Source organism: Moschus berezovskii, chromosome 23 (assembly GCF_049115385.1).
Source record: "Moschus berezovskii isolate FMDL1 chromosome 23, NW_MosBer_1.0, whole genome shotgun sequence".
Taxonomy (NCBI): Eukaryota; Metazoa; Chordata; class Mammalia; order Artiodactyla; family Moschidae; genus Moschus; species Moschus berezovskii.
The window spans coordinates 31289804-31304174 of NC_142482.1; the positions used below are offsets into that span (position 1 = coordinate 31289804).

A 14371-nucleotide genomic window follows, 5' to 3' on the forward strand; every position below is an offset into this window, starting at 1 on the left:
CTACTGCTGCTGCTAAGTTGCTTCAGTCGTGTAAGACTGTGCAATCCCACCGATGGCAGCCCACCAGGCTCCCCCGTCCCTGGGATTCTCCAGGCAAGAATGCTGGAGTGGGTTGCCATAACTAGCTTATACACTTTTAAATGATTGAAAAAAAATCAAAAGAAGGATATTATTTTGTGATGTGTAAAAATCATAAGAAATTGCAATTTCCGCATTCACAAATAAAACACAGCCACATCCATTTATATAGATATTATCGATGGCTGCTTCTGGCTCTCCTGGTGACTCATCTGGTAAAGAACCCACCTGCCAATGCAGGAGACTCAGGTTCAATCCCTGGGTCAGGAAGAATTCCCTGGAGAAGGAAACGGCAGCCCACTCCAGTATTCTTTCCAGAAAGGTTGGACGACCTCAGCTCTCCCTCATGGAAATTTCTCTCCACTCTGTTTTTAAGATATCTTATTTCCAACGCATGCATTTTAGATACGCACTTAAGCTTCATTCTGGGAAGCGAAACAGTTGGCCATTCATCAAAACAATTTTTTTTTTATAAATAGTGGCAAAAGAAAAGATATGATTGCAGATGGAAATGCTCTGATTGGCTGAGAGTTCCAATTGACGTCTCACTGACTCACCATAGGCCACCATGCCCCCGAACAAAAGAACAGCATGCAACTAAACCAACATGCAGTCATGCCAGGGGTTAGGCCCTGTCCCTGGCATTGGGAATACACTGGAGAAAAAGAGAAGACAATCATCGCATCCTCATGGGGTGACCTCTGCTGATTCCAGGGCCTCTTCTGGCAGCCTGAGTGTTGACCTCGCATTTCCTAATGAGCTGAAAAGTGGAAGGGTGTCCCCTCTCTCCCTGACTTCATACAGTAAGCCCCCTACATACGAACATGCCAGTTGCAAACTTTCAAAGATGCAAACCTGTGTTCACACATCCAATCATGTAAGTTAGTTCAGAGCCATGAAATTAAAAGACACTTACTCCTTGGAAGGAAAGTTATGACCAACCTAGATAGCATATTGAAAAGCAGAGACATTACTTTGCCAACAAAGGTCCGTCTAGTTAAGGCTATGGCTTTTCCAGTAGTCATGTATGGATGTGAGAGTTGGACTATAAGGAAAGCTGAGTGCTGAAGAACTGATGCTTTTGAACTGTGGTTTTGGAGAAGACTCTTGAGAGTCCCTTGGACTGCAAGGAGATCCAACCAGTCCATCCTTAAAGGAGATCAATCCTGAAGGATTGATGTTGAAGTTGAAAATCCAATACTTTGGCCACCTGATGAGAACCGCTGACTCATTTGAAAGAACCCTGATGCTGGGAAAGATTGAAGGCAGGAGGAGAAGGGGACGACAGAGGATGAGATGGGTGGATGTCCTCTCCGACTCAATGGACATGAGTTTGGGTGGACTCTGGGAGTTGATGATGGACAGGGAGGCCTGGCGTGCTGCAGTCCATGGGATCACAAAGAGTCAGACATGACTGAGTGACTGAACTGAACTGAAATTAGTTCACATGTCTGGCACAGTCGTGTGCATGCATCCTCTATAAGTGGCTGTGCTTCTGTGTACTTTACTCTACAGTGGTGTACAGAGGAGAGCATCTTTATTTAAAGCCCAGAATGTCTGGAAGTGAGCATAACAGCAGCAGTGACCGCTAACGAGCGCCAGCTGTTGTCGTACTGCTGTACTTTTCAAGGCCCTGTATTGTGAGAATAAAGATGGTTTATTATTTTGTATTTGTTTTTTAGGCATTATTTATGTATAAAGCATTATAGACCTTTTACAATACAGTACTATATTGCCAATTGTGTCAGTTTCATTCCTAGGCTCACTTTTTCTGACTTACGAACAAATTGGACTTGGGAGCAGCACTCTCAGAAAGCAACTCATTCGTATGTAGGGAACCTTCTGTACTTTCAACCACTATGCCATCCCACCCTTGGTACTGAGGCTGCTGCTCTACCTCCCAAAGAACCAACAAGAACCTTCATGATTATTGCTACCGTGAAATAAAATAATGAACGTGTCTTAAAACAATAAGGGACGTGTCTTAAAATAATGAACTCAAAGTGTATTCCACTTTGGCTCTGAGCCCTGTTAATAACTTGCGTGACAGCTGACTGACTAAATGACAAGACATGTAACTAGTCCACTAGTTCACTCTCCTGAATTTTTATCTCTGATTATTTTCAACAACAACCAGCTCCAGGAAAGTGCTTTGAGAAACTCATGCAATCACAGAACTTCTGCTGAAAGGCATCTTCAGAGATAAGGGAATGGGGAAGGTCCGAGACGGGAGCGAGGCTTGCCCAAGGTCATACAACAAGCACTGTGTAGAAGGGTGGCCAGACTCTGGTGTCTTGACTCTCACTGATGGATCCCGTTAACTCGGACCATTCCACCAGGATGAAAGGCAAAGGCCAGCACATCAACTATAATCCCGCCGCTTCCCTGTGGAGCATTAACTGGGTCAGTCTAACCAGGGGGATGGAAGCGAGTCTCATTTAGAAACTACTTGAGACTGCCTGGATTCCTCATTTTGACACCAAATGCTTTGTGGGACCAAACGTAATCTTTTAAAAAGATTGTTGGAGTGTTTGTATGTGGCTTTTTTTCCCCCCTTTAAAACATAAAACTAAGGGGAAAAAGGCTCCCATAATTTCTTGGCTCTCTGGCAGCTTTAACAAACAGTGGTGTGATGAGAAGCACATGCTGACTGGCATTTGCGGAACAGAAAAGGGGGTTTTGCTGCCCTCTAGAGAACCAGATCTCCAGTGTTCTTGCCCGGAAATCCCAGAGATGGCGGAGCCTGGTGGGCTGCTGTCTATGGGGTTGCACAGAGTCGGACACGACTGAAGCGACTTAGCAGCAGCAGCAGAAAACCAGAAGGCCAGCCTGCCCTCCTCCGGGGCCTCGGGACACAGGCCGCCCGCCCGACCTCCCAGTTAGTGGTGGTGGGAAGACAGCTGAGGCGGGTGACTTTGCTGCGGGCTGAATAGCCGGTCTCTCCTTGTGAGGCTGAACGACTGGCTTGCTGACATTTCTGGGGCAGACTGGCACCTGCCCCAGTCTGACCCACTCAAAGGCACCTAAGGGACACTCTGGGGAGCTCCACAATGGTTGATGGTCTCATCCCTAGGACCCCACCTTGGTAGCCTTCTGGAGTTGTGGATTTTAACAGTTTTGAGGTTCTGCTGCCTGGGCTTGGTGGATTATAGGGTCTCTGATATATCAGGAATGGACTTAGTAAAAAGCTCCTACATACACTGCAGTCCAGGGGCACCTGGACGAGATGAAGCAGAGCTCAGGATAGGTGGAAAGGGAGGGGAGGAGGCAGCATCTATGTCCTGCACTGCTTAGCCTGATTTGGACCATGGGAAATTTCCAGTAGCTGATGATATGGTGATGAATCTGATGATGGCCCTCCTCTGGAAGAATCTGCCTGTACACAAGGGCATATGATTCTCAGGGGGTCTCATGGGCCCTCTTGGTCCTGTTGGGGATGTAGATTGGAGAGCCCCCTGAAAGGCACTGCTGGATGGGGGTGGAGGGAGCCTGGCTAAGATGGGCGTGAAGGGTCATTCTTTCCCAGGGGAGAGAATGGACACTGACAGCAGGAAAGGGACTCTGTGGAGGGGTCACAGGGCATGACTGGCAGAGCCAGGAGTGGACCTCGGGCCTCCAGACTCAGCCCAGCCCTGCACACTTCCATCCACTGGGCTGGCTATCCATCCTCCGAGCTGTTCCAATTCCCCATACTCTACTGGCCTTGACAGAAGCAGGCACTCTTATGAGAGGGCGTTACTTCTAGAAGGGGAACTGCGAACTTCACGGTGAACATTCCCCTCTGGGTCTCCAGGGCAAAGTTAAAACTCTATGTAGCTATTGAAAACAGCATTTATTTTCTGTTGTTGCATTTCAAACCAGCGCCAGCCATGAGGTTCAGTCCCAAAGGATGGAAGATGGAGCCTGAGCCCTCTGGGGGTCCTTTCAGCACAGTGGCTGGCTGGTGTCCCATTCAAAGATGTGTGTGGCTAAGCTGGGTGTTCCAGGTGGGGCTGTCGGGCTGATTTACTCACTCCATCTATTTTTCAAGACATTTGGACTTGAGGCAGCTTTCCATGCTCAGTATGGAAATAAACTGTCCTAACGGCGATGACCAAGAATACACTTTCAGGAAGAATGTACAAATGCTTTGAGGCCTAATTAGATCATGATGTTAAGTGTTAAGTCCCTCAGTCATGTCCAGCTCTTTGCAATATCATGGACTATAGCCCGCCAGGCTCCTCTGTCCATGGGACTCTCCAGGCAAGAATACTGAGTAGGTTGCCATTTCCTTCTCCAGGGGATCTTCCCAACCCAGGGATTGAACCCAGGTCTCCTGCAGTGCAGGCAGATTCTTTACTGCCTGAGCTACTAGTGGAGATCCTCAATGTGGATGACAAAGAAAACACTTTTAGGAAGGATGTAAAAATGGTCGAGGCTTAATGAGATCACAACGAGGAGTTAAAATTTAACAGTGATTTGATAGGTGTGTGACCTTGGGGAAGCTACTTAACCTCTCCAAGCCTCAGCTTCTCCAGCTGTAGTGAGGGTTGTAGCAGCCCCAGTGACCTAATGGATAAGGCACTGGCCTTTTAAGCCAGGGATTGTCGGTTCTAGTCCCACCAATAGTATGATACAGGCTTCCCTGGTGGCTCACATGGTAAAGAATTTGACCACAGTGCAGGAGACCCAGGTCTGCTGCCTGGGTCTGGAAGATCCCCTGGAGGAGGGCATGACGACCTGCTCCAGTATTCTTGCCTGGAGAATCCCATGGACCGAGGAGCCTGGCAGGCTACAGTTCATGGGGTTGCAAAGAGTGGGACATGACTGAGAGAATGTTTCAGTTTCAAGTGAGGGCTGTAGCGATATCTGTAAAAAATAAAACTATAAAATCAATGCAAGATGGTCATCTTTCTTGTCAGTCCACTTATTTCACCTATGCAAGTGAAAATCGCTCAATCATGTCCAACTCTGTGTGACTCCATGGACTATACCGTCCATGGAATTCTCCAGACCAGAATTTCACCTATGAAGTATGTTCTAAAATCCTTCCTGCCTCTCTGCTCCCACCTCACTGTCCCTGCCTGAGCCCAGCCCTCTAGTCTGTCTTACCTGGAATGTTACCAACTGGCTCCTCCTAGTTGATTTCTAGGAGCTTTCCATCCTCTGCTCTCCCTATACTCCCCCATCCCCCAAAGAACCTGAAAACGGACTCTACAACACCTTCGCTTAAAGCTTTTCAGGGACAAGCCTGCAGGATTAAGTTTCTGCATATCTTACTCTGTATGTGTTAATAATATTATTGCTCTAGTTTTTCTTTTTTCTAAAGCTGATTGTTTAAATCTCCAATTTCAGTCTAGGTACAATGCACACGTCTAGTTTCCAGCAGCTTTTCGGATTTCAGGGCTCTTTTCTCCTTTCCAGTTAGGAGCAACTTATCCATAGAACAAGAACCCAGAGTGCTCTGGTCTCTTCCCTCCCTGACCTCGTTTTCAGAAGTCAAACTGCTTTCAGTCCATTTCTTTTCTTCATGTTTAATTATGGGCTCCGACCAGACGGGGTCAGATTTATGGATCTTACTCATACATTAGTGTGGTTTTAAGTCATGGGATTACCTCTCTCCTGGCTGACTTTTCACTTCCCTTCATTGACCTTTCAGCTCTAGTTCTGCCATGAAGGAGCCTCTGCCCCCACTCAGGCAGAGGGGCTGGGAGAGAGGACATGTTTAGGGGGCATCAGCTCTTGGGGGCTGGGCTTTGTGGAGCAAGCTGAAGATGAGCAGCCCTTTGTGGGTGAGGAGGGCTGTTCGAGACTCTCTCTTTGCAAAGAGGGTCCTGAGCTCTGAGTCGATGAGGCTCTTTTGGAAATCTACTCCCAGGATCTAGAGAAGCACACGGAACCCTCCCCGTCATTAGCTCCGGAAAGAAGCAGCTCATTACTTTTCAGGGGTCAAAGTCTCCTCCAGGAACTCCTCAATCTTATTGACGTCTGTCTTCACATCCCCGTTGAATGTCAGGAAGGGTGGATGGGTACCAGGGGCGAGGTTGTGCAGGTCAGCTGGCTTTCTGTGGAGAGGAGAGAGCAAGGTTCAGGAGGTGGCTTACACCAGGGCGCTTCATGGACACAGAGACCTGGGGTGGATCATTCATTATATGCCCGTTAGCAAAAACAGACCTGGAATGGGACATAGGGCAGAGAAGGGTGGAGGTTCTGGATGAATGTGGTGTGATCTAGGAAATCCAGCCAGTGGAATTCAGTAATGGGAGCAAGACAGGATGGACTTTGAAAATAGCAGAGCCTGATCACAGGAAGCTAGAGCCAAGAGTCCAATACCCAGGGCAGGAGTTGGGGTTTGCTTTCAAAAGGTCCTTCACTTATTCACTTAACAAAAATGTATTAGGCAGAATCCCGAACTTTGAATATTCACGAATTCATTCGTGCTTTTCCACTAAGAACAATATTTGTGTTCTTCAAGGTATGCACAAGAGGAAGGAAGTGACGTTGTATTTGACATGGGTCCTTATTCAAGTCAGAAGGTGGGAGCAGGGATGCAGCAAAGAGGGGGGAAGAAGGGCCAGCAGACGGACGGAGGACCTGGGGAGGGAGAGGCCTGCACAGAGCACAGAAGGAGGCGGAGACACCATGATGGAAGCCTCCCGGGGCCGGGCTGGGACATCAGGGTCATCCCAAACCCTCTTTCTGAGAATGCACACTCCTTGTGGGAGGCAGGCGTGGAGGGAAACAGGAGAGAGAGGAACCAAGAGAGTAAACAAGTGGGGAGAGGACTCTGTAATGAAACACATTCCGGGCGTCATCAGCCTGGGAGGGGAAGACAGGAATTTCAATTAAGGTGTCCCTCCCCCGCCCATGCCCAAACGCACACACTCTCCAGCTGCTTCCTGGGGCACTTGGAACTCCTCAGACAATTGACACTGAAAGCACTTCTGAAATCTAACTTCCTGAGTCCCTGTGTTTACTTCATACGTGTTCCTCCTTTCAGACAATGCAAGGATATTCTTTACCTTCTCTTCCTGTGTTTTAAGGGCTTCCCTGGTGGCTCGTATGAGCTCACCTAAGGCAGTGATGGGCTTCCCAGGTGGCTCAGTGGTAAAGAATCCACCTGCCAATGTAGGAGACACAAGAGATGTTGGCTGAATCCCTGGGTTGGGAAGCTCCCCTGGAGTAGGAAATGGCAACCCACTCCAGAACTCTTGCCTGGGAAATCCCATGGATAGAGGAGTCTGGAAAGCCACAATCTAGGGGGATCACAAAGAGTCAGACATGAATGAGCCTGCATATACACACACACACACACACACAAGGCAATGATGCTTGGGTTCCCAGCAGGGTGGGAAAAATACATACTGATTTTATATTTCAGCAATGACCTCTCTGTGGCTTAAAGATCCGGAAATTATGAAAGTTAGTCACTCAGTTAATGTCTGACTCTTTGTGACCTCATGGACTGTAGCCCGCCAGGCTCCTCTGTCCATGGGGATTCTTCAGGCAAAAATACTGGAATGGATTGCCATTTCCTCCTTCAGGGGACCTTCCCAACCCAGGGATCAAACCTGGGTCTCCTGCATTGCAGACAGATTCTTTACCATCTGAGCCACCAGGAAACTCCTGGTGAAATTATTAAGGATGATTTTTTTTCTGAGACTCAGCAGAACAATGGCCTCTGGAGTCTGGCATCCTTCTGAGGTACTGCCTGCGGCTGCTGGAGCCCAAATCATGTTGCCCATGGACGCTGGTCAGGGCAGGCCCCGTCTCTTTGTTGACTCCCTTCAGCAGTTGTGAAATTAAATAAATAGGACTTAATTACCTACTGCCAAGTCTAACTTATGGATTATTTAATATACATCAGTCCTCTTTCATGACTGGAGGTCAAGTGCAAGTGGTCCATGGCCTGCCTCCCCAGATCCTCACAACAGAAACAAGGCACCACTGCTATGCCCATCGTACCAGTAAGGAAACAGCCTCAGGAAAGAGACGGTAACTTGTTCAAGGAGACTCAGTTCATGGTGGAGCCAGGATAAGAAATTAGTTTCGCTGGGAAGTGCTAAACTTCACTGTATCAAGCATTTCAAAAGTTCCTTAATTCATATATATATATATATATATATATATTTTTTTTTTTTTTTTCCCCAGTAAGAAAGTCTCCTTATCTATAAAACTGGAGTCCTGATACTTGACTGGCCTCCTTGAAGGGCGTTGGCAGGATCAGATGTGATGACAGAAAGGAAAGAGCCTCGAAGGATCTGAGGAATGCTGGGGTGGCTGATCCACAGCCAAACACAAGTCCACGTTCACAGATGATACTCCAAGGACCTCCTCTTCTCCACTAAAGGAAGCCAATCTTCCCAACTGTACAAAAGTCAGCTCTCGCAGACACTGTCTGCATTGCATGTGTGTGTTCATTCATTTGACAGAGGTTAGTTGGGCCCCTGAATGAATGAATTAGCTGCTATGATGGATACAAAGAAACTGAAATATGATCTCAACCTGCCCTTGAGGGATTCAAGGTCTCATGTGAATGACAAAACAAACTTCATAACTGATGAGTTCTGAACAGTATAGTATCTGAACCAAGGAGATGGGGTTTTTGGTGACAGCCTCTCCAACTCTAAATGGGCACCTTAAACAAGCCATTTAAATGTGTGTCTGCTGCTACTGCTAAGTCACTTCATTCGTGTCCGACTCTGTGTGACCCCATAGACAGAAGCCCACCAGGCTCACTGGAGTGGGTTGCCATTTCCTTCTCCAATGTGTGTCTAGGTTTCCTCAAATGGAAGAAAAAAAATCACACTTTATGTGATTTTTTTTTTTATGGGAAAGCAAGGCTAATTGTAAAGTATTGGGATTGTAGATATCATAACTTGGTGAGAGGCAAATTGATGGAGCCGGGCAGCCGGGACCATAGATGCTGGGTGAGTCTGGGGAGGCTGAGCAATAGATGTGCCTGAAAGTGGTGGGGTGGGAGGGGGAGGCTTCCCGGGAGATGGGGTTGATCCTGGGAACTGGGCACCATCTCTCCACAGGGTTAAAGGATTATTTTAGGGAAAATATCCTAAAGGATAGTTTTAGGAAGAATATCCTTATGATAACATAAAGATGATGAGAGACTGACAGAAAGAACCCGGGTGGATGAAGACCAGCTTGAAGAGCAAAGAGACTGTCTAACTACCAGGGGTGGGATTTGGACGGAGTGTGGGCTTTGAGAACAGACGAGAGAGCGTGGAAGTAGGAAACAGCCCGGTGACAGGATGCTTGGCTACTGATGGACAAGGAAGGCAGCAAGAGGAGGAAGCTGGAAATGCTTCGGTGCCTATAAAAATGAAAGAACAAAGGAATTCAGGGTTTTTTTGGTGGGGAGGACTCAAAGGGAAAATGAAGGTACAGGTTTCAAGACAGATATTTTAAAGTGATAATAGAGAATGCAAGTGGAAACAGCAAGAGGAGAGCAGGGGTCTAGGTACAGAATAACTGACATGAAGGTGACAGGGAGAGTGTGCCAAGCTCATCGAGGAGGAAGATGAACACCAGGAGAATGCGTCTGAGCCAGTCCCCATTTAAAGGGGAAGCAGAGGAGAGAGGAGAGAAGCAAGAAGGAAAGCGTGTGCGTCGTGTTGGGGAACGATGCCTGGATTTTAAACAGTCATTAAAACTGCACTTTAGAAGCAGAATACTAGTAACATTCCATCCCAGTCTCTAATCCAGAGTTTTCTCTTTTTTTTTCATTTTTTTTTATTTGACAATATTATATTGGTTGGTTTTGCTATGCATTGACATGAATTCGCCCCAGGTGTACATGAGTTCCCCCTCCTGAACCCCCCTCTCACACTAAGGACTTCTAAAGATGGGAACAGAGTGGGAGAAATGGTCTGGATCTCAGCTCCATGGAAACTCAACCTCTCACACCTGGAGTCTGGCTGGGGTCCCCCAGGATGAGGGCATTCGTAGGATGGGAATGGCTCACTCTGGATTTTCAGATGTCCATGCCCATCTCTGTGCCAGACACTCAGTAATGATACCCAGTGCCCAGTCCCTCCTTCTTCCTTGCAAACTGGGACTTGCTCTGTCCCAGGGGTGATGCTTGTTTTCTCAGCCTCCCTTTTAACCAGGGGTCTGGCCAAAGAGGTGTGAGCAGGAGGCAGCTAGGAGCCGAGAGAAGGGTTTCACCCTCCTTCATGGACGATCCTCTGGTCCTGCAGTGAAACCTATTGCTCACGAATGCACCATCCTTTACCTTTTCAGATCCACCGTGGTGACATTGAACACAACTCCTTTCAGCCAGAGGATCATAAAGAGTCGCTGAGAGAAGGGACAGTTGCCAATGCTTTCCCCATCGATTCCAGCCTAAAAAGAAAAGCACGAGAGTCCTGAGTTGGCTTGTGCACATTAGCAAGAAGGCATATAGGATTCTAACAGCTAGACGCCAGTTTGAGGAGAACTAAGTCCGTGCTCCAGCCTTCCTTTAAAGTTGCCTTTTAATATTTATCACTGTCTTCCTAATGCAGGGTGGTGCTTGGCACAGAGTAAGGGCTCAATAAACTCTGTGAAACTGAATGTGAGTCTTCAGCATGGTGATTATGCAGACCCGTAACTTTCTGAAACCGTTGAACCCTAGCATCTTAGAGTAAAAAGAGACTTTTAACGTCACAGGAAAAGTGTTGTGAAACTGTTAGTCGTGTCTGACTCTTTGAGACCCCGTGGACTGTAGCCCGCCAGGCTGCTCTGCCCATGGAATTCTCCAGGCAAGAATACTGGAGTGGGTTGCCATTCCCTTCTCTGGAGGATCTTCTCCCTCCAGGGATCGAACCCGGGTCTTCCACATTGCAGGCAGATTCTTTACCATCTGAGCCACCAGGAAACCCCTTAACATCACATAATCCGACACCAAGAATGTTGGACCAACTTCTATACTCCTGAGTAATCATCTCGTCTATGCTTGAATAGCTCCACTCACCAGCAATTTATATCTCTTAAACCAGTCCATTCTGAGGACAGTTCTAGCCATCAGAAATGCTTTCCTTCAGTTATATTAATAATCTCACCGAAGTATGTTCCTCTATAGTTTATCCTCTACCCTTTAGTCCTTGCTTCATGAGGATGTCATGAGTACAGATTCTCAGATTTTGACCTCTTTCTATCTAATCTGCAGGCTCAAGACTTTAATCAATGTCCCACTTAGTTCTGACTACTACTTGACCTTGTGTCAATAACCTATTCGTTTGTTAAATTATTCTTTTGAACAGTGAATACATATTGATCATGTGCAAAGCACTGTACACAGCGGATTCAAAACAGCATTTACTCAGGAGCTTAGGACCCTCTGAGGTGTGGGCCGGGGGATGAGACAGTGCACACGGACTTCCCCCTTCGCAGGACCCTCCTCAAAACAGAAGTTTTTCTCTGAAAGGCAAGTCCACTTTTACCTCTGAGTGGGCTGCAGAGACATGAATTCTATAGAGTATATTTTCAGTAAACACAGGAAGCAAAAGGTTGGAGAACTGATTTCTTTGTGATTTCCACTGAGTGGTTTAGTGGCTCCAAAATGGTACTTGGAGGGAGAAATCATCTACTCACTCTGTTTGGAGCTTCCCCGGTGGCTCAGATGGTAAATAAAAACCACCTGCAATGCAGGAGACCTGGGTTCAATCCCTGAGTTGAGATGATCCCCTGGAGAAGGCAGTGACAACCCACTCCAGTATTCTTGCCTGGAGAATTCCATGGACAAAGAAGCCTGGTTTACTGGCCCCAAAATGGTACTTGGAGGGAGAAATCACCCATTTACTCTAGTTTTTGTTGTTGTTTTAGGGTTGTTGTTTTTTTTTTGCAGATGTCTTTGTATTGGCCTCAAGGCATGTGGGATCATTAGTTCCCTGACCAGGGATCGAACCTGTGCCTCCTGCAGTGGAAGCTCAGTCTTAACTTCTTGACCGCCAGGGAAGTCCCACCCACTCACTCTAGTTTGTCCTTGGCTACCCTGGCAACTGTGGCCTCATCAGGACCAGGCTCCACCCACAAGGAGGATCTCTGGAGGAAAGGCCCATAGCCTGGCTTGAAAAGTTGACAACAATCCAAGCAACATCCTGGAATGGGGGCTTACTAAGACTTCTTTTCTTTCTTTTTTTGAAAGAGAAGGAGAAAAAACTGCCCTCCAAGCTCAGCACATTATTTTTCCCCTGCAGCTTTGTTTGCTGTGGGGTTGGGGTGGGGCGTGGTACGGATGTCTTCTTTCATACAGGAGAGACTCAGAATGTGCTTATTTCTACCTGGCCCATCACTCCCAGCAGAGGTTCAGGTTTACAATGGAAAGCTGGTGCCTTTGCTGGTGTCGCTTGTAGGTAATTGCTATGAAATTACAGTTATTTCACCTTTCTCTTAACTCTACCTGGAACCCCATCCTTATTCAGTTCTCACTTTCCTTAGTGCTGGAAACAGATCCACTCCAAGTGTTTCAGAAACCAGGGGCTTGGTTATAGAAAATCAGAAAGGTGGAAGGCATAGGGCAGGCGCCACCCTGACCACAGGGCTAACGTTACCGATAAAGCCACACTCAGACAGGTAACTATGGATTTAATAATGACTGGTGCAAAACTTTAGTCGATGACATCAGTTCCTAAAAGTATCTTTCTCAAGAAGCACCCTTTTGACAGGTTCTTGGTCCCTTAAAACATCCTGACAAAGGAATTTTTCCCCAGGGTTGGTTATGATGTAAGTGACAAGCCCAGAATTCAAAAACAAAAGCCACATACTCTTATCGGTTTTTACCTCTGGTGGTGAGGATGGGAGTGGGGATACTCATAAGAGACTCGAAGCAGGAACTACAGAAATATTGGCATTCTTATTAGCTGGACCCAAAATTCATGAAATAATGTTAATAATACTAATGAGTATCTATACTGTCAGGCATTGTTCTAAGTGCTTTCCATATATTGTTTTTAATTTAATTGCATTATCTTGAATAACAAGCTCTCTGTTCAATTCAAATCTTTTATTTTTATTTTATTTATTTTTGGTCGCATCACCTGGCATGTGGGATTAGTTCCCCAACCAGGGATTGAACCTGAAGCCCCTGGATTGGAAGCACAATAAAGTCTTAACCACTAGACTGCCAGGCAACTCCTGCTTTACATAACATTATTAATGCATTTATTCCTCATGTGAAACCTGTGTAGTGAGATAGTGTCATCCTTTTACAGACATGGGAGCTGAGGGGAAAGTACAGAGAGGGCACATCACTGGCCTGAGAGCCCCTGGGATGAACCCAGGCAATCTGGTTCCAGACCCAGAGCTCTTAACCACCATGCACGGACTCCATCCTGAGGACCAGCCCAGACAGGTAGCACGACCACCCAAAGTCATGGAGCAGGAGGTGAGGGCGCTGGCGATGTCTGAACATCCCAGACAGCAGTCCCTATGCCACAGCTCTGCGGGCTGTAGAGGCTGGAGGCAATCACAGTTCCCCCATGTCCACTATTGTCTTGTTAGGATTCTAGATGTAGAAAAAAAATTTGCCAAAAGACCAAGAGAAACAAGACACAAGGGGTCTGTCTTACCGTCTCTGCCTCTCTCCTTCAGCTTCGCTGTCCCTTCCCTTCCCTTTCCTTGTGCTGGGAACACCTCTCATGAGATCTGCCCTCTTAAGACATGTCTCGTGTGCACGGCGGTATTGTCGACTATCCAGTGCTGTAAGTGGCTCTCCACTTCTTCCTCACTTCGCTCAAGTGAAACTGCATTTCTGTTATTAGGAACTCCCCACTTTCCCCTCTCCTTGGCCCTGGCAACCACCTTTCCACTTTGTGATATTATGACTTTCACTATTTTTCAGTTCAGTTCAGTCGCTATTTTAGTTACTTCCTTTAAGCGGGATCATGCAGTATTTGTCTTCCTGTGATCAGTTTAATTCATTCACCGTAATGTCCTTGAGATTCATCCATGTTGTTACGCATTTTAGAATCTCCTTCTTTTTTAAGGCTGCATAATATTCCATGGTGTGTATACATCAGTTTTTTTATCCATTCATCTATCAATGAACATTTAGGCTGTTTTCATATCTTGGCTATTTAAATAGTGCTATAATGAACACAGGACTTCCCAGGTAGTGCTAGTGGTAAAGAACCCCCCTACCAATGCAAAAGATATGAGACATGGGTTTGATTCCTAAGTCAGGAAGATCCCCTGGAGGAGGGTGTGGCAACCCACTCCAGTATTCTTGCCTGGAGAATCCCATGGACAGAGGCGCCTGGTGGACTACTACCCATAGGGCCACAAATAGTTGGACACGATTGAAGCAACTTAGGACATA

General features: G+C 46.8%; 1 protein-coding gene across 2 annotated transcripts in view; it reads right to left on the bottom strand.

The window, feature by feature from the left end:
• CLIC5 (CLIC family member 5) overlaps positions 1 to 14371 on the bottom strand; it is a 169582-nt gene that overhangs the window by 42870 nt on the left and 112341 nt on the right. For both annotated transcript variants that reach the window (XM_055407221.2, XM_055407222.2), the window contains exons 2-3: positions 10307 to 10416; positions 5997 to 6122 (exon numbers count right to left, since the gene is read on the bottom strand). In XM_055407221.2, coding sequence (XP_055263196.2) covers positions 5997 to 6122; positions 10307 to 10416 — 236 coding nt within the window. The remainder of the gene's footprint in view (positions 1 to 5996; positions 6123 to 10306; positions 10417 to 14371) is intronic.